The 26,492-nt window shown below is 38.0% G+C and overlaps 2 protein-coding genes across 8 annotated transcripts in view; one reads left to right on the forward strand and one right to left on the reverse strand.

Moving 5' to 3' along the window:
- Window positions 1–19,987, reverse strand: part of akap9 (A kinase (PRKA) anchor protein 9) — a 58,949-nt gene extending 38,962 nt beyond the window's left edge. For 6 of the 7 annotated variants that reach the window (XM_017423159.3, XM_037975844.1, XM_017423194.3 and 3 more), the window contains exons 1-9: window positions 19,763–19,987; window positions 12,389–12,661; window positions 10,112–10,156; window positions 9,567–9,629; window positions 8,110–8,259; window positions 7,496–7,651; window positions 7,138–7,335; window positions 4,223–7,048; window positions 2,944–3,027 (exon numbers count right to left, since the gene is read on the reverse strand). In XM_017423159.3, the coding sequence (XP_017278648.1) occupies window positions 2,944–3,027; window positions 4,223–7,048; window positions 7,138–7,335; window positions 7,496–7,651; window positions 8,110–8,259; window positions 9,567–9,629; window positions 10,112–10,156; window positions 12,389–12,661; window positions 19,763–19,810 (3,843 nt within the window). In that variant the 5' untranslated portion in view covers window positions 19,811–19,987. The remainder of the gene's footprint in view (window positions 1–2,943; window positions 3,028–4,222; window positions 7,049–7,137; window positions 7,336–7,495; window positions 7,652–8,109; window positions 8,260–9,566; window positions 9,630–10,111; window positions 10,157–12,388; window positions 12,662–19,762) is intronic. The other variant, XM_037975843.1, reaches the window with a different exon arrangement.
- Window positions 19,988–23,584: 3,597 nt separating this feature from the next.
- Window positions 23,585–26,302, forward strand: LOC108239518 (transcription termination factor 1, mitochondrial). The gene is made up of 2 exons (XM_017422271.3): window positions 23,585–23,620; window positions 24,646–26,302. Exon 2 carries the CDS (start codon window positions 24,669–24,671, stop codon window positions 25,824–25,826), a length of 1,158 nt encoding a protein of 385 aa, XP_017277760.1. The 5' UTR covers window positions 23,585–23,620; window positions 24,646–24,668; the 3' UTR covers window positions 25,827–26,302.
- Window positions 26,303–26,492: the final 190 nt, after the last annotated feature.

A 26,492-nucleotide genomic window follows, 5' to 3' on the forward strand; every position in this document is an offset into this window, starting at 1 on the left:
ACAAAAAACAAAGGCATCAGCCCAATAAAACAAATTAATCCACACTGGAACATGCCCTTCATACATATATAGTAGGGATGTAACGGTACGGTTGTTTTGTTTTTTTTAAAACAGACAATAACTATTCCAGAAGCAAAGATAAGAACAAAACAAAAAAAAAAAACATGCTGTAAGGTTGCAGGTCATGTACAGCAATGCAGGATTTGTCAACTGGTTTATTCATTATAAAATATTTTACTGTCTTTTTTTATTCAGCCTTATATGTAAAGAGTGACCCACAGGCCATGTGTCAAAGTTTGATAAACTCTAAAAAGGCATCGCTTAAGAAAATATTCCAAAAAAACAACCAAACAACCAAACATGGAGTGTTTTTTTCAGTTAAAGTTCATGCAAAATAAAAAAAGCTTAGAAAACACAGAACTGAACAACATCACCCAATGTGAAAATAAAAAATAAATAAAATTTAAAACAATCATATTTCTCAGCCACCTGAGTACTTGTGTGAGAAAATGGTGCTTAAAGGATATTAAATAAAAATACTACTGACTGCAGTATTTTTCTAAGCATCACTTAAATGATTGAACTGCCTGCCATACCTGGATCTCTAGTCTCTCGCAGAGCTTCTGAACCAGCCGTGGTTTTTGTTATTTTATTTTATTTTTTTAATGTAGAGCATTTAGACTGCATCTTTCTCTGCTTATTTTTTTTTTTTGGCTGTTAGTAAAAAGCAGTTAAATTAAGCGTGTGCCCACTCTGGGAGCGGCGACCACCTGTGAATGACGCATTTGTTGTCAGTTCACTGTACCCATCCAAAACCTACTAAACCATCTCAGTACGAATACTTGTACCGTTACACCCATAATATATATATATATATATATATATATAGTTAATATATACTACTTAGAGGTGCATTAGCACAATCAAAAACAGTCAAACAGATTGCAATGGCAATGATTTTTTGATCTATTGCACAAATACTAAACTGTCGAAACCAAAAGAGCTGTAAAATGTATTATATCTCATTTAACTGACCACAAATTCAATTATGCAGCATCCATTTACTAATCAGAGGATATACATGATTAAGTAATATAATTCCATCAATCCTCGTCCTCCAACAGAGTGGCAGCACAAACCAAGTGTTCAGGATGAGAGCTTCGCTATTATTACTTCAGTAACAGACAACAAAAAGCGCAACATGAGGCTTCCTTCTCTTATGATGCATGACGCATTAGCACTAATTTCTAAGGCTTGCACAATCATGAAATTGTGAATCTGCAACCTTTGATATCACAGGCTTTAGAGTGCACTCTACATCTTAATTAGGCTGCATTTAAAACGCTTTGTTGCAATACAATCACTCCAGCCCGCACTGCATCTGCCGGAGAGGCTCTTTTCAGACTTGAAACAGGCAGAGGAGAGAAGGTCACCGTCGAACAAAACGATGGCAGCTGCGTTGTGATGCTCTGCTGCTACATCCACCAAAAACTGAATCACTTTGATTAAAAAAAGGGAACAAATTTAAAAGAAATATAACATCTATTAAAAAGGAAGTACAACGCCTTGTGTTTTGGCTGAATTGTGGGTATTTCATATATTTTTTGTTGGTAATGCCCCTCTGCAATATACTAGAGAGCATCAGTTCTCAGGAAGACAAACAAGACATTGTCTTCAATTAACAGGATCCATCAATCTTTGGATTCTCCTGATCAGTTTCTTGGATCTTGTTGATTTTATTGATGTGTATCAGCAGCATTTAATAGATTTAAGCTACATGTTTATGATTCCTCCCAGTGATCAAATAGTTTGTTTTTAGTTTGACTGCCAACTTAAACAGGATTCTCCAATGTCTTTTCTGTTTTCGTCCTGATTATATTGGCCATTCTGGTTGAAATTTTGGCTCACAGTGTGTCTGATTCTGTTGTGAAGCTCTGCACATCCTTTGGGTTTAGCCTTAAGCCTTTTTGGTAACTCTCTGATGAGTTGCCCGTTTTCTTGGTCCATTGTGGTTTATCCTTACTTAGAAGGTTTGTTGGAATGTCATATTTTTTTTCATTTTCAATGATAAATCAAATGGCTCTCTAAAAGAGATTTTACTTTGTAACCGAACATCTCCAGCTCTTTGATTTGGACTGTTTGGACTTCATTGTGCGGCTTGTTTGGAGTTGGACTCTGAAGGTAGCACAAAATTAAATTTGATCTTTTAAATACAAGGTCCTTAAACTAATGTAGATTTTTTTAAAACACCAGATTACACTATTTCTGTCATACTTCAATGCTGTTGGAATTAAAAAAAGACTTAATTTTGAAGTTTTTGGTCTTGTTGACATTAAACCAAAGGGTTCAAACACATATTTAGATTTATTAGTGTTTTTTCAGCTTATAATATAGTTCAGCAGCTGTAAGAAAAAGTCTGCCTTTGGGATCTATCAGGGATCATCTCCTGCTGCACCTCATCTTAAGAGCCCACGTCAAGCCTCCAACTTTGTGTCACTCTGTTCCCTCTTTATTTCCTCCACAGTGCTGCTCTGCTCTGATTGCACTTCTATTTACAAATTTCTCTGAGCCGTCTGATGCCACTTCGGATGCTGCTGAATTGGGGTCAGCCAAATGGTGGAACCTGAAGCTCTAAAGTTACATTTTCACTCTCAGATAAAAAAAAAATCTGAAAGAACCTCATTCACGGCCTTAAACGACCATCTGAGGTGTTTCAACAAATTTAATTATCAAATCTTAAAACTAGATACAGTATGCTAATAGTTCAGAGTCCATTAGAGTCCAATCTGGGAGATTGATTTCACTAAACATCACAAAAAAGTTCAAGGATCAGAAAGTTTGCGGCTCTTTGAGCTCCCATCTAGCAACCTTTACACCCCACTGAATGATGTATCAAAGCAACTTAAAAGCAAAAGGCAGGATGTGAGGTTAAGTGACATTTACATGCTCAGGGGTCTCCTCCTCCTCCTCTTCGGCTTTCTGACACACGACACGCTCTGTGTGGCAGACCATCCCCTGTCTGTTCACCTAAAAAAGCAAACAAAACAAAAACAACTTTCGTACAACAACAACAACAACAAAAAAACCCCATCTCAAATGTTGACCCAGTACTAATGCAGACAAAATAAGACAATGATGAACAAAATGAATCAAATGCACCATTATGAATCACTTCCTGAGAGGGAGCAGAGAAGAAACTAATAAAGTGATTCTGAATATTGTCTGTACCACTATAATTTCATTTTATCTTTAAAGAACTGATCATAAATACTGATTATTAGTTATATTCAAAATCATCTGAGTAAATTTAGACAAAACACAATTTAAAAAAAGTAATAAGATTGTAAAAAACCTAACTTTTCAGTGCCATTAAGAATCCAAATGGCCCTGAAAACGAGACCTTACAGCAGGTATAGCTTTCCAGCTCAGGAGGTGCCAAAAGCATTATGAAGCGCAGATGTGAAATGAAAAAAAAAAACAAACAATGTAAACAATTTTTTTGCCTTGTGTATTTGCGACACACACAAAGGGTTAAAATGGCTTCTCACCTCAAACCCTTCACTCCCTGCGGGACGGAAAGAAACTAGAATGTACACATTTCAACACAATGGCAACGATTCAAAGCTATCTGAAGATTGATTTAGTTTTATTCTCAGCTCTTTGAAAACCAATTCAGTATGAGGGCGAGAAATTTCAAATACAGCAGAGTGTTCCTTTTCATGTTTATATTAGCTGAATATTACACCGAGTCCTCACACATGAATTTTACATGCATACTGTTTGTCATTTTGTATCAATATTTCCACAACAGCCCTTGTGAACGTCTGCAGAAATTTAAAAATGTATCTTTGAACACTGCAGTCTGATTCTGCCTGCAAAATGCTACCTTTCAAAGCAAGCCTGCAGACTCTCAGGCAATTTACAATCAGGACCGTTACTCACTAGAGAAAACATGTCGGTGCTAAAATGCTTCAGTCATATTTTCTTCAAAAAGCTCAGTCTGATCTGGTTGTAAATTTAGTCCAGGGATTTCTAGGAAAGCTGCAAACAGTCTTAAATACCCAAACATTAATTCTGTAAGTATTGCATGGGATTTCATTTATGTTATGACATGCACAGGGCTTGAAAAAATGTTATTTATTCAGACTTAAAAGAGAGAGAGAGAAAAAATAAAAGGCAGCAGAGCTGTTGTGTGCTGCAGCAGATACTTGGGAGTGCTTACCGCTCTGTTGCTGTAGCCTCTGTCTCCCTGGTACCCGTCAGCGGAGTCCTCCTTACCGGCCCTCTCTGGTGAACATGACATAACCTGGCTCTGCATCTGAGGCAGCATCTCCTCCTCTGCAGTACTTTTAGCTCTCTCTTCCTCCTCCCTTTGCTTTTCTTCCCTGTGGTCTGGAAAAGCGCTGCCAGCTTTGCGCTCCTGCTTCGACCTCTGCCGTCTCTTGCGTCTGTTTGACCCCGAGGCTGCCGACTTGTGCGGGGAGGATTGTCCTTCAACAGGTCCCTCCCCCGAGGAGCGCACCCCCGCTGGAGACGGGGTCTGTGAGAGCCGGTGGAGCTCCAGAGTCTGACGGATGCTGTTTCTTTCTGCTTCAGCTGCACGTAAGAGGGACTGAAGAGCCTTTATTTCCTTTTGCAGAGATTGAATCTGAAGGCGATGATCCTCTAAAGAACAAACTGGCTCAACAGTTTGTCTTTCTTTCTGAGCTTCCTTCTCTCCTATTTGCTCCCTCTTAATCTCCTGCTTCTTTTCCAATTTCTTCCTGAGGCTTTCATTGTCAGCGATGACCTTCAAGTTTTCTTGTCTCACTTGTACTAACTCATCTTCCAGCTGTCCCACTTTGCTTTCTGTAAAGTTCAACTGCCCTGTAACTTCGGAAAGCCTTTCAGCCAGGCTCTTCTTCTCACTCAGTGTAACATCAAGCTTCTCCATTAGCTCCTTAGCATCTTTTTCTGTCACAGCTTTGTCTTCGATTTTCGCCTCCTCCATTTTGATATCTCTGCTTCCCTCCTCGAGCTCTCGGGTCTGTGATTGAAGATGTGCAATTTTCGCCTCAAATTCAAGTGTTTCCCTCCGTGTCCTCTCCTCCAGCTGTGTCTTTGCCTCGATGAGACAAGTGTACTCTTCCTTCAGCTCTTGATAGTTTACCTCAAAATTCTTTTCTGCAAAAGAGAAAGTCGTCCGCTGCTTTTCAATTTCCTCACGAAGCTCAGCCACTTGTTGCTGGATTTGATTGTTCTCCGCTGTCAGTGTCTCAATTCTCATATTTTTTGATTCCAACTCTTTTCCCAAAGTGTTATTCGACTCAATCAGAGTCTCCTTTTCTAGTTTGTGCTCCTTCAATTTCTCCTCCCAGTAGTGTTCTTTTTCTTTTTTCTGGTTTTCCAGGACTTCAGTTTTTTTCATCAACGACTGAATTTCCTCCTGCATTTTAGCTTGTTCTTGGGCTCCTTTTCGAAGTTCCTCCAGTTCAACCTGGAGCTCTTGGAGCTGCCGCACAAGCTCATCTGCTTTGGGGCTGTGCAATGCCAGCTTCAGATCTTCTTTGAGCCCAAGAATTTGGTGCAAAAGTTCATCTCGCTCCGTAGCAAAACTTGCCTTCTCTATTTGTAACAAATCCAGTTGCTCTGAATAGCTAATGCGCAGCTCATCCAAAGCCTTCTGGTGTCGAACAGCAGCTTCGTTGAGAAGGTTCTCTGTGTTCAGAAAGTTCTCCCTCTGCAGATCCTCCCTAAGATTTGTCAGTTCTTCCTCGTGGCTAAACAGAAGCTGGGTCCTCAGTCGTTCCAGTTCTGCCTCCTGAGACTCTGCCATTCGGTCCAGAACTGCGTCTTTCTCCCTCTCCAGCATTTCCAGCTTGATCTTGTAGTTGGTTATTTCAGACTCGTGTTTGGTTTCTGCTTCTTGCGCAGCTTCCTGAGCCACAGACAGCTCACTCCTCAGGGTGCCAATGGTCTCCTGGAGCCGCTGCAGTTCATCCTGGTTACTATCCTGAGAGATCAAACTAGTAGAGACCTGCTCCACTTCTTCCTTAGCGGCACTGAGGTCTCGAAGGAGATCCTCCACCTTGGCCTGCAGCTTCAACTTCTCTTGGATGACTTGATTTAACTCGTGTTGGGCTTTATCGTACATTGCTTGAGACTGCTCTAAAGTGTCCTGTAGCTTCTTTATCCTAACAGTGAGAGCTTCCACCTCTCCGGCTCTGCCAGTTGAAATCTGTTTTGCTTTTAGAAGCTCAATCTCAGCCTGGTGTTGCTCGGTCATTTGTTGCACTCTTGCTGCGTGCTGCAGATTCACCTCTTGTTTCATTTGGACTATCTGCTGACCATACATCTCATCTAACTCTGCCCTGAGAACTTCCAGTTTCCTTGCAGTGTCTTCCTGCATTTTCTGGATGGTGTCACTCTCGGACACATTGCCCTGGTAACAACGTTTCTGCAGATCTTCTACCGTGCCCATAAGTTGCATGACTTCATTAGACGACATTCGCTCTTTCTGTCTGGAGGCAGCAAGTTCTCCCTTACAGCTTTCTAACTCCATTTGTTCTTTCTCCAACTGTGATCTACAGCTCTCCATTTCACTTTTACAACTTACTAATTCGGATTTCGTGCTTTCCAGCTCATCCAGGCATTTTTCAAGCTCCGATTCCTTTGCAGCCACTTGCTGCTGGAGTTCACGCAGGCGTTTTTCTGAGGTCTCCAGCTCGTCTGTTAACTGGACAAGGGAAGAGTCACGTTCTGAAATGACGCTCTCTTTCTCTGCTAGAATAAGGTCTTTATCATCAGACTGTTGCATAATACTGTCATCTAAAGTCCTTCCTGCAAGAGCGAGTTCCTCTCTGAGCAGGGTCAATGACCACTCATGTTCTTTGATTATTGCAGTTTGTTCTGAAATTAACTGATTGTTATCTTTTATTGTTTGTGCAAAAGCCTCCTCGGCTGATCTCAGCGACTGCTCTTGACTCAAAATAACTTTATCTCGTTCAGCAATCAGCAAGTCCTTTTCATTTATCCTTTGTGTGAACAACTCCTCTGATCTTCTCCCTGACTACAGAGACATTTAGGTTTAGATTCACAAAGACAAACCACTTGAACAGATTTGGTAATATGCTGTGAACACACAAGGCTACTCCTCACCATCTCCATCTCGGTGAGCTTGTGTTGGAGCTGACTGATGTGCTCCAGCTGTTCACCGCTCTTCTCTTGGTGCTTTCTAGCCTCAACGTTCATCTCCTCCAGCTGCTGCTGGTACTGAACAAGCTGCTGTCTCGCCTGCAGGAGATCAGCTGCAGTGCTACTGTGGCTGGTATTCCTTAGCGTCTCGCCTGCCTGCAGCTGTGAATATAGAATTAAAAAAGAGCTACAGTCTTTTTTTCATATTAGATCAATGCTGCATGTCCTATATTGCTAAAAAAAAACAACTTATGTGGCAAAAAAAAAAAATGCAAATGAAAGAGACAAGATAACTAGAACTGGAATAAAAAACATTTCAAACCTGCTGGAACTGAATTTGCAGTTTCTGGCTTTGTTCTGTCAGCGCCAGGAACTCTTTCATGATCTCGTCTTTCTCCTCACGAGCCTGCTGAAGGTTGGATGTGAGCTGGGTGATGATGCCATCTCGCTGCTTCAGAGCCGCTTCAAAGTCCTGCAGCTATGAATTCAAAATGAATTTCAAAGCAGTTACCTCTACGATAAACACTTAAAGCATCCATGCTGAGACAGAACTGTGAGAAAGGAGCAATTTTCTAAGACATTTAATACAAGGTAAAAAAGGAAAAAATTACAAGAAATGACATAAAAAGTTTGGCTGTAAGATTAAAAATGAAGTTAAAAATACATAACAATCACACACCTATTACTTCAAAGTCCAATAAAGTAACTAAGTACAATATTGTGCTAAAGTCTTAAATTTCTTTATATTTAATTTTCAAGGGTCAGACTTTATTGTAAATTTTTTAAAGTAAACTTGAGAAATACTTGTCTTTTTGCTCATTTCCAGTTCAGTCAGTATTAATTAATTTAAAAAGTATACAGTATATAAATCAAGAGGTGTAATAAGACGTTAAAAATCACCTGAAGAATGACATATTAAAGTCATAAAGCCTTTACCTGCTGCACCGTTTCTGTGCCAAAGTTAGACCCGACTTCCTCGAGCTCCTGACTCAGCTCCTCCACAGTTTGGGTCCGAGCTGCTAACGCCTCCTCCATATCATGCGCTGTACGTCCCTTTGTGATCTGCTGCAGGGGCTCCACCTCCTCCTGAGCAGGAGAATACAAGCAAGAGCCAACACGAATTTTATAAGATTCAGAAAAGCTGCGAAAACTAACTTCATCACCAAAGAGCAAACGCCATTTTGCTTAGAGGAGCCCAAAGAAAGAGAAAGCAATAAATATGCTGACATTCTTTAAGACAAAGGCTCATAAGCAAGAGAGATGGTAGTTATTGGCCAGAAAATGATTAAAAGGACAGCGACACTACGACAATACGACACAGACAGTTGCTTACCAAACTGCTCACATATTAGGAATTAAAAAGACACATTCACAACAAAACTGGATAAAAAATATTAGAGACACACTTTGATTTATTATTTTTCCCTATCTTTCAGCAATTAATAGAGCTTAAAAACAGACCTTATAATGCTCAATGCCCAGAGGATGTAAAGTCTCACCCCAGCAGTTGTTGAAAGCTTAAAATTTAAGCTTGTTTCTTTTGTGGCATAAATTTGAAACAACTCTTATGACAGAATAATTTATTCCTTTTCTGTCGCTTTCAACAACATAAGAAGGGGACCAACCTCTGCTTTGTTGATGGTGCTCTGCAGATTCAAAGCAGAAATCTTAAAGTATTAAAGGCTGAGTGTATTGATGGTTTGTTTTACGTGAAACAAAAGGCTTTTTGTTTAAAGGAATAAATATGACAATCTTTCATTTTCCTCTCATTGCAAACAAATTAAGAAAATAAAAACAGCTGAGAAAGTTGTTTATCAGATAAATAAATGATGTTTTTGTGTAAAAACACTGCATAAATTAAAAGAGGCATCAAATGATCACAGCAAGCTTTCATTTGCCAGATAATTTGCTGTGTTTGTAAATTATTCCTTTTATTACTACTCAGAAAAAGATTTAGCTTTGGAACAGTTCTAGCAATCTTTAGCCTCATACATAATCTTTGATTTAATTTTAGATTCATTCATTTAGTTCTTGTTGTGACCCAAAGATGTTTCTTAGTTCAGTCTCAGCAGTGTTTTCTGTTCGAGTTAAATCTTGGGAGAACAGATGTTTTTGTAGCATTTTGTTTTCTTTCCTCGAAGCAGTCGCTGCTCTCCCATCATCCCCTTCCCTCCCTCCGTTCTGCAGCTTTCACAGATAATTTACACCTCTACAATGTCAAAAAGCCCTGTTCTGTCCTCAACTTTCGGGTCATTTTAGCGCCGGTCGTTTTCTTTTCCACACAGAGAACAGCCTAAAGCAGACGTGGTTAGTGGAAATCCTGCAGAAGGTTTCAGCCAGCAGGTTTGTTAGCAAAGCAGAGCCAGAAGAGCTGCTGGATTGGATTACTGTACCCAGATAAAATCCTTTGGAGACATCATTAGGCTCTCTGTCATCTCATCATGGCACCCATTTACCTGTTAATTCACAACGTTCTGAGTAAAAACCAACACGAAGAACGGGGAGATGCTATGGAAAAATATCTCTTTGAGCAGCTTTGTGCATCAAAAATGAGTCAGTGTGACGATTATTATAATTTACTCGTATTAAAAACATTAAAAATATACTGTATATCGCTTACACTGCTCCCATTTAAATCATCTGCTTACTTATTTTCACAATCTTGATTTATTTTAAATTGACTCTCACCAACAACAAACGTTATTTTTATGTATTAAAAAGCAAAAAAGAAAATGGGACAATATCTAACATGGAGAAATTTCTAAAGCCCTAGTTAATGTTTTACTAATAAGGAGGTTAATCTCAGTCGTTGTGTGTCAGTAAATACGTTTCTATTTATGCTTTTAAATTAAAATCAAAGTCTATTTATGGTCATAAATGCCCAAAAACATAGGCACACTGATTCTACAGTAAAATGTTTTGAGACGTGTTGACTCACCTCTGAGGAATAATCTTCAGCCGTGGTGGACACTTCGCTCTCTAGCTGCAACACAAAAATGAGAAATGATTCATAACACAAAAAAATGATCATATGACCCAAATTTTTATACTTTTATAATAAAGGACGAGACAAATATGGATGTCAAATACGTATGACATGCATTCAAATTTACCCACATTTTTAACAAGTGGTTACAAACTAACACAGGTCAGCATGAAGACGGTGCTCTTACTGATACACAAACTATATTTGGACAATGTCTCACTACTTTCTGGACATATTCTTTGGACGGATGGAAATCTTTTGTCTGAAGTAAGTGTTGAAGACATTTTTGCCCTCTGGATCCAACCTAAAGCCTTTCAGGACTCCAGAGCAAGTGTGATAACAGCTCAAGAGGTATAATTTAGACTTTTTTTTTTTATTTTTGTAAACACTGATGCTGTTGTGTTTCCCTCCTGCTCCCTGTGAGCAGCATCACCACAGGCTGAGGCCTTGTGACCAGTTAAATCTGGAAAAAGGACAGAAATTGTTGCAAGATGAATGGAAGAAACACAAGGATTTTTTATTTTAACTTTAATTAAATTACAACAGACCAGTCTCTGCGGTTCCCTAACTAAAATCAAATAAGTTTAATTTGTTAGGGATAAACAGCAGCTCCAGTAATTCACTGTTTGTCCCGCAGCGTTTCGTAACAGAGTGGACGCTGGTTCCTCTCAGGGTGATAAAATAAAAATAAAACATTGTGTACCAGGGAGCGTAATGATGCATTCAGCCAGCCTTTAAGTCTTCTGAAATGCTTCGCAAGGCCGGAGGAATTGGTCACGCAGACCGACACATCCAAACCTGTTTAAAAGCAATTGTCTGTCTCCATGGCAACCAGGTAGTTTTTGCGGGTACGTGGTGGGTTCAGGGAAAAAAGAGCGGCAGAACACGGTCATGCAAAAGAGACAGAGACGATGGAACAAAATGTACAAGAGCCCTCAGGTCTGCATAATAATCACAATAAAGAGAAAATATATTTGACACTGAATTTCTTCGAAAATAATGCAAGTGGATGAAATAGTTTTCTGTTGGAAATGGTCAGACTAAATGCTCAGGTGACAGCTTTTCTACAAATAATAAATTATAGAAATGTATTGCAGATTAATAGGCCTATGTCCTGTATAATTGTGCTCTTGTTTTATTTGGAAAACAGACATCAGGGCTTCTAACAGCTATGTCTGTGTAATAAATTTAGATTTTCCATAAAGATAAATTGGGTTTTTTGCAGTTGTTTCTAGCATTTCCTGGTTGTGCTCATATTCAGCCCCTCTGGGCTTTCTTTCTCAGCTCCATACTGTGTTATTTTTGATCCTAAAACACCTAATTATTGATTTCTAATACTCAGGCAATCAAATCAGTAACTTATAGCAGATATTAATTCACTCTAAATTGGATTGTATTAATAAGAAATGCTTCAATAGCACAGCAATAAAAACCTTATTAACAGAGTTGCTGCAGTAACGTTTTGTGGTTTTTTTTCAATTTGTCTGTCACTAGACATTAAAAACTTGATGCAGAGGAAATTACTCACTTGTTTTTTCAGTAACGCTTCAAAGCATTTAGACTGCACGCTTTATTATTCATGACATATTTTTTTCAGGGGGGGGGAAAGGGAAAAAAAGAACGTCTTGCAGAGTATCAAAGGATTAGTAGAAATTAAATTTGCATGGTTTTTATGATTCCTTCCATGAAAAACAAGAATATTTCAAGCACATACCAAAATATGTTAAAATGTTTGTCCATTAAAAGGACCAATATTTCAGATGTCAATAGTTTTTTTCTAGGGAATAACAATTTTTCAATCTCCAATATTTAAAATCTGTGCTAAAAATTATTCTAAACTTGACAAGGCGCATATAAACCACATCTGAATTACGACTGAAGCTAATCTTCACAAGTTTTTAAACAGTTTTTGCCTGCCTCAAAGGGCAAAAGGGCAATAATGTTGTTACCGCTCTGTGTGCATATGCTCATTTGTCTGTTAGCAAAATATCTCATCAACCACTGGGCAGATTTTAATGAAACTTTCAGGAAATAATCACCTATGTGCAGATCTAGGAGTCAACCTGAAACTGATCGCATCAGATCTGTTTATAAACTTTACCACTTGTGTTGGCTTTCACCCCTGTTAGCAAAATAACTCAAACCCCTAGACAGGTCTTAATGAAACTCTCATTAGGTTGGAAATCTACAACTGATTAACTTCTGAACTCTCCCAAACTCAAGATTTACCTCTATCTTGTAGGTCTGGCCATGCCTGACGGTTTCTCCGCTCTTCAGCGTCTTGGTGAAGGTGAACTCCGTGGTGGGCGGTTCCTCATTTCCTCCTTGTGATTCATCTCGTCCTCCACCTGAGACCTCCTCTCCTCCCACAGACTGATCCGGCGCGACCTCCACTCTTTCCTGCGAATCGCCCTCCGAGTCCTCAGCCGACTTCTTTTTCTTCTTCTTTTTCTGTTTCTTCTGGGAGTCCGCATAAGCTTTTCTCTGGCGGTACTCAGCAAGCTGGAGAGAGAAGAGGTTTAACAGGTGGTGTTACAGCCCCAGCCCCCCAAAAATAAATAAATTACACTTTCTGCAAATAAAGGAGAACATTTAAAAGATTTTACAGGCACAGTCATTCCTTTAACTTTGTTTATGTAGCTCATTAGCATCACTGGAAAGTCAAGATCCACCTACTTTAAACCTTATTCAAGATTCAGCTTAAAATCTTTAACAAAGAAGACAAAAACTGACAGACTTACTCTGAACTGACACAGCTTGGTGATAGTCAAGCGAAACATTTTATGTCCCAAGCAGGCGTTGTGCCTGTTTGGAATGATTTGTCCCTCCCTGTGGCCATACGACCCAACACATGCTTCTTACTGTGACAGCTGCTAATCCTGACTAAAGGGATTGCTTTTCGAACTACTGCACGTCTATTAACTGTTAAATCAGACAATCGTGCTTTTTTTAATATTATTTTAAACTGCTTGTCTTTATTATTCTGCATAAACAGCAACATTAGGTTGTCTCCTGCCATTTGTTTTAAATTGAACATACTTGGATTTGTGAAAAACTAACTTCTACTTTGGTTGGTTAAATCAGCAGCTTTTGCTTCACATTTGGCTCATTTTAATCCATCCGACAGCACCACGTTAGACACATCAGCACAGTGTTGTTATTTTTGACATTATGCTCTTTTGTCAATGTGCTTCCCTAGAAGCTGCTTTTTTTTCCAGTGCAATACTGAAATATTGTGCTATTTTTTAAAAGAACAATGATGTATTTACTTGTGAGAAAAGTAAGGCTTTAATATTATCCATCAGAGCTTTATTTATTAAACTAATTAAACAGAAATTATTACTTTTCAAGAAAAAATAATATTTGTGTAGTGCAACTAACCAGCTGATCCAGTGATTGAAGTACACATCGTCTCTGATATATAAAGAGCCGCACTGTACTGATTTCATTTGTACTTTCTCACAGTTTTACACTCCGGCTTTATTTTTTACAGGCCATCTTCTACTTAATCATCATCAAGGAAACCATCATACTAATATCTCAGCCTGTAAGGTCAGTTCACCTGGCGTATACCTGAACATCAGCAAATTAGCAGGAGAGTCACCTGAGCGGCGCTGACAGCAGGGGCCACAGGTGGCTGCATGGACCGTCTGCTGCAGGCCTTTTTTAGATATGCTGTTGCCAAGGATACCAAACTAATGCCCTATCTCCTGTGTGCAAAATGCACCCTGCACCAGCTGACAGACATCCCAGATGAAAGCACACCTTAGCAGACAGGTGTACCCATACCGCTTTTGTCTGTTCCGGGGAGCAGATGGTTAATGGTAGCTAAGGCAGGAACAGGTGCCCATTAAACTGACTGCATCAACAGATCATACGGAAAAAACATTCCACCTTATGCTAATTTAATTTAGATTTTTAGACCTTTTTAGGTCTTACAGGATTTTAAGACTATTATAAGATACAAGAACTGCTGCCGTCTAACGTGATTTTTCTGCCCTTCTGTAGAAAGTGTCTAATCAGACTAAAACGGTCACTAATGACACCTTAAACCTCATCCACGTTCAACAAAATGCTTTACAATGCGTTTCTCATCTACCCTTTCATATTTACATCCAGACAGGGTTTCTAATAACATCAATCTCTGTAGAAACCATAATATTTTGCTTTTGGGATGCATATTTGGGCCATTTCTTCCCATATCTTCCCAGTATGTAAGCTGCCAAATAAAATCCTGAACCCAACAAGAGCACGTGTCAAATGGAGGCCGCTCTCCTGCAGGTTTTAGATGTGTTCTTGCTTTAAAAACACCTGATTTAAATGACTGACTTGTGGACGTGCTTCTGGAGAACTTGATGATTTGGTGAGGAGGTAATTAAACCATTTGAATCAGGTGTGTTGGAGCAGAAAAACCTAAAACTTCGAGGACAGTGTCCCTTGAGGCCTGGAGTTTGACACTCTTGAACTAGAGGATGAGAGAGGCACAAGGGAGGCTACGATTCACACAGACTCACCAAAACTAGACAATAACAGACTGAAAAATCACTGCTTGGTGTGATGAGTTTCAATCCACTGGACTAATGGACATGTAGATGACAAATCTGCAGCAACTGTGAGATGCTGTCATGTCAATATCGACCAAAATCTCTGAGAAATGTTTTCAATACCTTGTTGAATCTATGCCACAAAGAATTAAGCAAGGCAAAAAGGGCTCCAACCTGATACTACAAAGGTGCACGTAATAAAGTGGCTGGTGAGTGCAGATGGGCTGAATTTAAAGAGTTAAAGAAAAAGGCCCCAGAACTAAAATGCTTAATTTGTGAAACAGTTTACAGACGAGTAACTTTGCACTTAAATAGGTTGCCAGTTATTCGCACCACCTGGCAAACTCAAGTTATACATAGACTTTAATCACTAAAAAGTTTGCAGTATGGTACAACTGTAAAAAATAAAAATAAATAAATTAAAGGTTGTCACGACAAAGCTGAGAGTAGGTGCTGTGGTCATGTTCCCACCTACTATTCACAGCTTAAAAGCACAAAGGGCTCTTCATCTGAGCCTCCGCACCTCCTCACATCACCCGACCCTTGTCCAAACATACCCACTTATCTGTGTTTCAAGTGGAGCTTCATCTACCTAAAACCACAAGAAAAAAAATGCTCCTGGCAATCTTATAGGACAGGCGCTTCACCAGTCACAACGACAAAACAGTCAAACCTTTCATTCTGACTCAATCAGAGTAACACACGAGCAGCAGCGGGCCTGCCAGGAGGAATCACCCAGAGTTTTGCCTTTCGCTGAGCTGCTTATCATCGCAAGCTGCCCTTTTTGGCAGGGCAGAGTGGGCCATTGGCTGAGCATATGGAGGAGTGAAGCCTGCGTAGCTGTATCACCATCTGGGTAAACAGAAACTACGTAGGTGTATTACCATCTGCCGTCTGATAGCATCTACACGGGCATTTACGTGCATCTTTTTGCATATCTGCCTCCAAAAGTGGCTGATCGAAAAAAAGAGCTCATCAAATGGACTCTGTTTGATCCTTTTTGGAAGATGTGACCCTCTAAATGAATGCAGATTATAGCTGTCTAGCATGAGGTGGAATATATTGACATATTGATTGTCTAAAATGATGCTCATACTTGTTTCATAAATGATGAAACCTGATGATAAAATGCTTCAGATTCAGTTTGTTGAATTAGTCAAACAATTGCATTTCTCTGGATTTATTTAATTTGGGAAAAAATTACAGCTGTTAGTTTCCATGCCAACCTAACAAGCAACAACTTTTAAATTTTAATGATATTTTAAATAATTTAGGCAACAACAACAAAAAAAAAGGTTTCAGGCTAAATAAATCAAGAAAAAGAGGTTTCATGTTTACATCATGTATTAACATTAAATTAAATTCATGGAGCCCTGTGGGTTAACTTATTTTTGTGGCATACACTGCTAAAACAAAAACACTGAACGTTAAAGACAACAGCAGATTCTCGCAGTGCAAAAGGAACCCCACATCCTCACATCATCTGCAGATGAGAGCATCAGCAGCATTTTGTCTTACAATCTCCTGCTTCGCACACATTTCTGTTAACAGTAAAAATAACGCAACAACAACAAAAGCTACCCGATTTGTCATCAGGTCAGCAGGTGATGTTACCTTCTGGCTGTACGGCAGAGAAATGCTGACATTACTCTGGTCTGGGACTATTTTTGGAGTAATTGTTTGCTCTGTCTCTACAAAGATGTACTGGGAGTAAGAACAGTCAGTGAACATTAACAATTATAAAAGTAACACAAATGACTGTTTTACAAATTCATCTAAACAACATAGGTTGACAAGTTATTAAATAAAAAATTATTAAGTTCACAAAATTTTTAATGATCTGCTCTAGAGCTGCACAATTGAATGAAAATCTATTGATACTGCAATTTTAGTTTGCACAATATCAATAAAAATGTAAAAAAATATCATAAATTTGGCAATCAGATGGACCCCCACTCCTCTAACTGACACATGAAGAGTGTGGTGAACATTTTAATGACAGAACATGTTCGTTTATTGCAACAAGCCAAAAATAAAATCCACAAAACATTCTTCCACGCAACAAGAAATATGTGTTAGTCTAAACTCTAATGGTTCTTGCACAACAACATACACTAAGAACCAAATAACTGGGCTTAAACACACCACAAAGACATACAACACATCATCTGCGCAAGAAAACACAACCAGCAGAGCAAAATGGAGCGGGAATCTAAAGCTGGATGATTCAGTAAGAAAAGACAACTGAGGCATTTTATCCTGCAGAAAATCTGTGGCTACAGAGTTCCTCATTGTCCCAGAAACAGCTGAGAGCAACACAGAAATGTTTTTACATGATCTTCAAATGAGCCAAACCAAAGAGATCAATGCAGAGCACCACACCACCTTCACCACGAGAGAAAGAAGAAAAACTGACGCTTCATTAACTTTGTTTAACACGATGATTCCTCAATATTATTTTACAAATTCTTTGAAATTAAGGTCAATAGATTCATCTGCGTGCTGCATTTTAACCAGCTGAAGTGCAGGTAAAATGTATTGAGTTTTAGTGGCTTTGTCTTGTTTCAATATGGGAACAAATAAACGTAAATACATTTTTAAAAAGATTATGGAGTTCCTGAACAATATTCATTCAACTGATTTAATTTTGTTGACATAAAAAATTGCAAATATGAATATAGAACAACTCCATTCCTACTAAAGCTGAACATTTTAGCTTTTACTTAAAGAAGTTTAAGATGTGTTTAACAAAGGTGCAATATTTGGCTTTCAAATTAAACATATTTTCTGTGAAAACTGTATTGTTTTATTATAAAACAGCTGATTAAACACCAACAATGACATGTACTAATTTTGTCAGGTTTGTCCTTCAGATCTACGTCTGTTTGCTGAAACTGTTGTATAATATTTATGTTTTACAAAACCAGGAAATCAACTCCAACGCAACACGTTTGTTATTCGATACAAACCAGTTTCTCAAACAAACCCAAACAGGTAGATTGTTTCATACAATTAAATCCACACAGCTTGATGACTGGTATGATATGAATGCATTAGTTGTGTTCTCTGTGGCGTGAAACTGCAACGCCAAATTATCACTTTAATTGCTTCTCTTTCGGTTTTTGTTGGTGTCCAGGTTAGTCATCAGATAGATCAGCGTATCCAATCAGTTTTCTCTGAATCAGCACTGAATGATAGAAGACAAATGTTTATTTTGTGATAATGCAACATGCGATAACTACTGCAGCCCGAAAGGAAAAGCCTTCAGAGTCAATTAAGCCAATTAATGAACCGTGTAATCTGTTACAGTTTGTTCATCACACAGAGGAATACTCTGCTCCTTCAGCTGAGTGATTAACTATTCAAGTTAAGAAGATCACCTGTCCTCAGAACCTGCAAGAGCACCTGACAGGAAAACCGACCTTTTAGGCCACTTGAAACCCGACAAAGCCTACTGCAATGCTATTTTGTGTTTACGGTTACAATTATTGTTTAGAAGAACCATTAGCTGCTGATGTTTGGCCAGACCACTTTGAAGCTATAGACAAAAAAAAGAGAAAAGGTAGAAGGGAAACAAGATTAGAGTTGACTTATCTGCAAGTTTCATGAAACTAAGGTGTCAAATCACAGATAATCTCTGGTGAATGTAAAAGATGCCACAGCTGACTGAATCTCTACAGAAAAGGAAAATTTTACAGTCTTGAGCTTCTTCTGGGTGCTTTTCAAAAGAGAAATTAAGCTCCTGAAGGGGGGGGATCTAAGCAACATCTCGAAAAAATGAATTCATTGTTGACTGTAACACGCTTGTCAATTATGCTCGATTTTGAAGGCAAACATAAAAGGCTACGATACATCTGCTGCTCATGGCTTGAAACAATAGTCAGGCAACATCAGCCCACAGTTTCCACTTTGCTTTTTGTCTGGTGTGACTCAAAAAGCACGTCTGGTGCTGCACAAAAGATGACTGACAGTTTACTCTTCAGTCTGGCATCAACAAAAACCCTGTCGCTTACTTGACTCACCTCATTCAGCGTCACCGCTTTTTGCTTCTGAATTTTTATTTATTTTTTATAAGGAAAACCAGAACTGCTTGCACTCAATGTGTCACTTTTTTCATCATTACCAACTAAATAAATTACAAATTTTGACACAAAAGACTGGGCAGACTCATTTTATTTGGGAAAACTTGCTCTAATATTTTCGTTGTTAGTTTAGAGAAATCGCCGCCTTCAAATTTATCAGCTCAGATTCAGTCTAAACTTGCAAGGTCTCATCTGACTATTATCAAAAATAACCATGCCCTGGATTTTATTTACTGCATGTGAGGACATGGTGACATAGAGGTGTGTAAGAAAACAGCAGTCAGACAAGCCTGTAGCAACAAGAGGCCTTTTATTAGCCAAAATACCAGAGTCATACCCAGGGAGATGGTCTTTCATACGGTCTCTGCAAACTGGGATAACAGGAGATCATGTTTGGTTGCAGAAATCTACAACACAAATGCATATGGAGCTGGTGTGTGCTGTTTACTACTTGGACAGTGTAGGGAATGTGAGAAGTTATAGTATCTTCTTTTATTAAATGAGCTGCTGTGCAGATGAGCTATCCTGCCATGTCTGTCAGTAGCTCTGGTTGTTAAAGCCCATGAAACACAAGTTTGGCGAGTGAAGCAGTGCTTTTTCTAGCTGGTGTGAGGATATGCCCTGTAAATCCTGTTACACCAGCCTGTCAGTCACTTCAGGTGGCGTTCAGGAGCCTGAAATAACCAGGTGACGGCTCAACTCGTGCCTGAATACTCCGACTCTGCAGTTTCGGAAATGTAAACGCTGGGTACGGGTGGGGGAATATCAGAAATGCAGCATGACAAAGGGGCTAGCAGCAATGCTAACCCTCCTCAGCTGTCAGGAGCAGGGCGCATGACAGCTGAGAGAGAGGAGGGAGGGGGACCTAAAAACAGCTGACAGACACAACCACACGAACAACAAATAAAAAAACAAGTTCTCAACAACAAATGGGTACAACTTTAAAGCAGTGGGAGCAGTGTTACATTTAATCATACCTTAGCTTTGCCGGCCTCGAGCTTCTTTTGCCTCTCCTCGTTCTCCATTCCCGCTGTGTCCGTGGCTGAAACAAGATGGAAACTGCCTCATGCGAAATATTCCCCGAGAAAAAAAATAAACCCTCAGAGCTAAAGGCTAAAATGTGTCTCGCACGGCTCGGCTTGAAGTCACTGGCTATCTCCTTGATTGTAGTCCGCCGCCATGTTTTCCACGTAAACATGAGACCCAACTGTGATGACGTCGAGTAGGTGCATTCAAAGCCACGCCCACTGGCAGTTCACTGGAGGCGGCTTCACTTGCCATCGGAAATATCGCGTTTTTTTTCTCAAAACGAAGAAATCGGCTGTTTTGATTGTGTATTTAGGGATTTTTCTTGCCTATTTCAGTCATAAAAGATTATAAAACTGTCCAGTTTTATTTTCACGTAGACTGTAAGTTATAAGAGCACGCTAATTTATATTGATTTTTAATTTATATTAATATTCATATTTTTTAGCTAGTTCCTGATGTACCCACTAGTACCTTGGACACCATGCAACCAATTTACTAAAAAATAATAATAAATTCAGACATGGTTAGTGTATTCCAGTGCATCTACTTTTTTTGGCATTTTCTTTTGGATTAGCAACATGGATATAAATTTACAGGGGGAAAAGAACTTCTTGTAGTAACTATATTTTCAATGCAAAATCCTATTTCTACTTTTTACATCTGTCAAATATCTTCTTACAATCTTCTTCAGTATATATCCTTTCATAAACCAGCTTAGCAGAGGAAAGACCATGGCTATATTTTTTTCTTTAAACACACATAAAGAGTTGTAATGTATCCAATTTTATCTATAATATCTTTTATCAGAAAAAAAAAATCATAAAGACACCAAATGGCGTTGTTTTCTCAAAGAAAGGAAATATTCCTTACATGGTTGTCTTTGGGTCTCTACACATTTGTACTTGTTACCTTTCTTTGAGTTCAGCCACAACTTCTTATTTATATCCCTATTTCCCTGTGTTTCAATTGTTATCTTTTACCTCTTTGTTTTCTGGTTGCCTTTCATCATCACTGCCACATAATTCAGATGGAAATTCAGCCACCATATCTTAGGCTTTCTTTCTTTCTCTGCAATAGAGCTTGGTAAAATGGCAAGATTCAAACTAACATTGTATTAATCTGCTAAAAATCCTATGTTTACTAAAATTACAACTTCAAATCTAATAAAATAAGATCACTGATTTACAGAAACAGAATGCTTTTAAGTAGTTTTTCTTTCAAAGATAACAAAGAGCTATTTCTAACGTGAATTGTTACTGAATAATAATAAATGTTGCATGGAAAAAAGTAAACATAAAGAACAGTACAGACATTACAATATCACTGAGGGTATCGTTGTACAGTTATGTGAGCTGCCTAGATGATCTTTAATAATATCATAAACATATAAAAGCTATAATCTGGTAAAATTTGCTTGTAAAAAACCTGCAGTCTGTTTAGGTTGCCCAGTTTCCATGGTAACGGGAGGAGAGGCTGCCTAAGCTGTCCCAGTTGATTTTTCTTTCTAATACTAAATGTTTTCATTTCAAAGCTGATTCCTGCTGATAAAAGGCCCAGAGTTTCACCTTTTGCAGTGAGCTGTTTGACTGGACTGTGCTGAGGCTAAACGTGATACATTCTTCACTAAAGAGGAAACATTTGAGCGTTTTTGGCTGAATATAAGACTGGAGGGGATAAAGAAAAAGGTAAAAGCTGCTAAGATCACTTTAATTTACTATCCTTTTAAAAGAAGTGTTCAATTTGAGTTTAATTTGAAATTTTGTGGAAGTAATAATCCGATTTTTTCCAAGGATTTTTTTGAGGACTAATTGTGTAATGGGTAATTTATTTATAAGCCTATTAATTGTGTTTTTTTCTTTAGTAAATCGGTCAAATCTACTTGGCGAGTCATGAAATACTTAAAAAATATTTTGAGTCCTCTACTTGTTCTTTGTACTTTATTGTGTTTTTATGTTTTGTTTTTCACTTCATCAGAAATATTGAGCAGTTTGAGAAATATTTAACATAATTTAATAGAAAAATACCTTACTTCTCGATTATATTAGTCTTTTTTATTATTTAACTTCTTTATTTTGTTTTAAACAACCAAATAAAAACACTAAATTTATGCCTTTAATTTTACTCCCAGAATAACACTACCACTGCATATTGAACCTATTTATTCTGCTTTTTAAATCCCTGTTTTGAAACGTACCTGCAGCAGCAGCAGCAGCAGGAGAAGATGTTCTGCGTCTTCGGCTGACCGGCGCTGAGCAGCTTATGGTCTGGCAGATCTTGAATTCCACCCTTCGTCTTTTGGACATTTTTCACCAACCTGGGAACACCTACTGCTCGCACAACAGCATCTAAAAGAAACTACGCGAGCGTCTGAAAGTTTCGTCAGTTTCTGAATTATTCATTTACTCGGGGAGGATATGTGTCTCCAGTTACCCAAGCAACTTTGCGGAGAAGACCACAACCGGTAGACCAAGACTGGGGTCCATGTAAAATTTAAAGCACAACAGTGTAGACATTTATTCAAGAACTAAGATACAAACTGACCAAAAAGTCTGAAGAGCTTCAGAGGAAACAAGAAAAATAGATTATAAATATTTTATAAAAATCTCTATAACATAAGAGGATACCTGGGAGGAAGGACAAGTAAGTTTTGTTTTTTGTCTTACAAATCAATATATATTGTATTTTTTGGATAATAAATAGTCTAACTAATCGGTTTATAAAATACAGTGAATCAGAAACCAGGATGAATTGGAGTAAATAGAACCATAAGTCCAAATAGTCGCAGCTTCATTTTACTTATAAGGGTTACTTGTTCAACTACAAATTCTGAGTAAAACAAATGAACCAGAACTATAAGTATAAATGGACATTTACATTTGAACTGCAACACCACAGTCGAAGTGCCTGATGTTAGATGATGTTAGAGGTTGAAACTAAAACACTGGTGACTTCAGTATCAAAGCAGCAAAGTGAAAGCTAATCTGCATAATAAGGCTTTATATCACTGCACTGCTAAAATATTCATAAGTGGTGGGACTCATCAGCAACGGGTCAATAGGTTTTTATGGTAAATGCTCTCTTGTACAAGAACATTGGCTAAAATGGACAATAAATAAACTATTAATACCTGTAAATGTAAATCCAATGCTCAGAAATCTTGTGCAACAAAAAGCTTTTTTTAAAAATAAAGTTGCACGTTTTTGAAATTGCATCAGGTTCTGAGTGCTTAAGTGCTTGTTTAGTGTGTAAAATGTAATGTAAAAACACATATTCCAAGTGATCTAGGCCATGTCCTTCATCAGAAATGTTTCTTTTCAACAAACAGCCAACAAATTAGACTGATGCTCACAAAGTACATAAATAATATTAAAGACAGATTTAATTCAAAATATGTCACCAAATGATTAGGTTAGGATAAAAATTATTGTAGGCCTTGCTATGGAAAAAGATGAAGAGGGACTATAAGAAGTAAAACTTGAGGAAAAACTTTAAATAAAACTATCAAACAAATTAATATGTGAGATTAAAGCATTCATTTGTTCATTTGGCCTAATATATATATATATATATATATATATATATATATATATATATATATATATATATATATATATAGTGCTTTTCTGGGTTTTTGCTTCCACCTGGTGGTTGAAATGAAACATCGAGTAACCAGTTTTAACCTCCTAAACGCTAGGTGGCGGTAGCTTCAAAATGTCGTTTTAGTTAAAGGTAAATCTCGCGAGATTTCCTGCAAGTGCACGTTTCTGTTCCGTGTACGTTCAGAGGAAGTGTCCGGTTCAGAGCGGGTAAGGTAAAAAGTACGGTTGTGTGAATTTTATATGTTTACAATTAGATAACATAGTTATTACATACATATTTAAATCACATATTAAAATGCCAATTAAGTAATTTTAAATATAAGATGACCTCACGATAGGTTTGTGTTTTTGTACTGTACACAACAATGCTTCAGATGTTTTACTTTCATATTAGATAATTTTACTTATTTTAAGTTACTTTTTTCTTTTAACTTTACTCAAGTTGGGATAATTATCACCACCCACCATTGCAATGACAATAAACAGCAAGGTGAAAATAAAGATAATTGAGTAAAAAGTGAGTTTGAATATTTATGTTATTACTGGGTAGGTGTTGTGTATCGTTTTTAGGAAGTAATTTCCTACCCTTACTGCATTACATGTGTTTTAAACCACGAATTTTAAATTTCTAGTACTTTAACAAGCTTTAGACATGTCATAGATAGATAGTTAGATACCTTATTGGTCCCAGAGGAAAAAACAAGCATCTAGTAATTTCACTTAATATTTTTTTTAATAAACCATTACAGCATTACAGATTAGGGATATTATAGACAGTGTCTCTGTTAATATACCACTTGAATTAATTGAAAGTCAGGCAAAAATGTAATACATATTGTATTGCGTTGCGTTTCCGATAAGCTTGTGTTCTAGGAAAAGTAGCCTTTATATGTTTCAATCCCAATGAGTCATTGGAATAATCTGGACTGAATTTGGGACACCATACTCTGAGCAGGACAAAAACTGGGATCTGTTCTAATTCTGTGCAGCTTCCCAGTAAGAGAGAGCAAGAGAGGGTATGAAGAGAAAATAAATAATGTTAGGCATTTGTTCACATGACTTTTATTTAATGTAGTAAATGTATTGTTTAAATTTTTACTATTAGTTTCACTGCAACACTGATGAATAGTGAATGAAATGTCAAAAATGTCCTCAGTACAATTCATTGAGGAGATTATTGTGCACCACTTATAACCAAGTGAATGTAATAACACAAATTTTTCTTTATATAGATTTGTGGCCCTCTTCAGTAAACATGGCAGCAGTTCCTGCAGCGAGGGTCCTCATTGCTTTCCGCCAACCTCTCGTGTTGCAGCAGAGTTTTAGGCTTGTTTCACTTCAGCTGACATCAGGCTGCCTTTCACGGAGGCTTTGCAGTTCCACTAATGAACCAAAGCGGCCACTGAACCCAGAGAACGAGTCTCTGCTTGAGAACCTAAATCTGATGGGAGTGGACGTAAGGAAGGCACGCAATCGCCAGCCTGGGGTGTTTCGGAAAACCGTCACTAATGAGAAAGTCCTTGCTCAGTTTCTGCAAGAAAAAGGTGCAAGCAGCGAAGTCATTGCTAGCATTGTGTCCCGTTACCCTCGCTCCATCACCCGCTCCTTAGAAAACTTAGAGCAGCGCTGGCAGCTTTTGCGACATGTCTTCAGCACAGATGCAGAAATCGTGGACATCCTGGATCGCTCACCTGAATCTTTCTTCCGCTCCAGCGATAATGAAAACCTGGAGAAGAATATAGCTTTTTTGATCTCTCTGAGATTGAGCTCCAAAATCTTTCTCCGGCTCATGACCAAAGCACCACGGGTATTCTCCAACAGTGTGGCGCTAAACGTGCAGAAAGTAGAGTTTCTAAAAGACATCTGTGGACAGCTTGGTGGAACCAATCCAGAGCAGTTAGCTAAAAATATAATATGTAGAAACATATATATTCTCATTGTAAGTGATAGAAGAATGAAGTCAAACATAAATTTCCTGAGAGACTCACTTCAGTTGAGCAATTCTGCACTTCTGGATTTTCTTGGAGGCCAGGGAGCAAACCTCCTGGACCTCTCCAACGTGTATGTGAAGAAGACTTTTCACAACCTTGTGCACAAGATGTCTTCACTTGGCTGTCAGAAAGATGAAATTAAAAAACTGATAATTAAATACCCAAGGATTCTCTACTCCGGGGACACAACACTGAACACCAAAGTAGACTGCCTCCTTAATGGAGGCATAACGATAAAGCAGATACTGGAAAAGCCTAGAGTTTTGGAGCTCAGCACACAGAATCTTACAAAGCGGCTGGAGCAGCTGCAGACAGTGGGATATGACTTCGAAGAAAATGGTATCCACATCCTGGACACTAGTCAAAAGCGGTTTGATGCAAAGATTGAAAAATTTGCTGTGACAAAAGATAAAGCCAAATGATGTTTTCCTTGATTTTGACTGTAAGATATTCACGCTTCGGTCTCTGTGTGCCTTATTTCTTTGTGTATTGACAAACTACCATCTTTTAGTGTCTTGTTTTTAAATATTTCAAAATTATCAGCAGAGCAGGTAATGGTTTTTTTTTTTTGTCTTTTTTTTTTATAGTCAAAGCAGAATACTCTAGATAATTTGTCCAACCAATAGTCAAAGCCCTTGAATATTCAGTTAATTGCAACATAAGACAATTAAAACATCACTTTTACACAATTTAGGCACTGAAGCAAATGAATATTTTACATTTTAACACTGCTGAACTTCCTAATATGTGTAGGCATTGCAAACAAACAAAAAATAAGAAATAAATTAAACTGTCCCTAGTCAAAAGTCTTATGTATGACATATTCATGAACTGTTTACAGGTGTTATGTGACAATGTAATTTTGAAATAAAAGTGACATTCCAAAAAAGACTTTAAATTTGACTTTCTCTCTTTCAGTTGTTTTGTTTATTAATGTAAAAGTGAAATTTCTGAATATGATTTATTTGTCTTGAAGCAATAAATATACAGTATGTGTTCTTATTGTACAAAAGGGCAATGTTGTGTGTGTTGAGAAAACATAAGAGTCTTGTTAAAACATATTTGAGCTTTCGTATACCCTTGAATAA

Source organism: Kryptolebias marmoratus, linkage group LG5 (genome assembly GCF_001649575.2).
Source record: "Kryptolebias marmoratus isolate JLee-2015 linkage group LG5, ASM164957v2, whole genome shotgun sequence".
NCBI lineage: Eukaryota > Metazoa > Chordata > Actinopteri > Cyprinodontiformes > Rivulidae > Kryptolebias > Kryptolebias marmoratus.

What these genes read in the sequence shown, in the direction of transcription:
- LOC108239518 (XM_017422271.3), top strand. Translation starts at nt 24,669, where the DNA reads ATGGCAGCAGTTCCTGCAGCGAGGGTCCTCATTGCTTTCCGCCAACCT.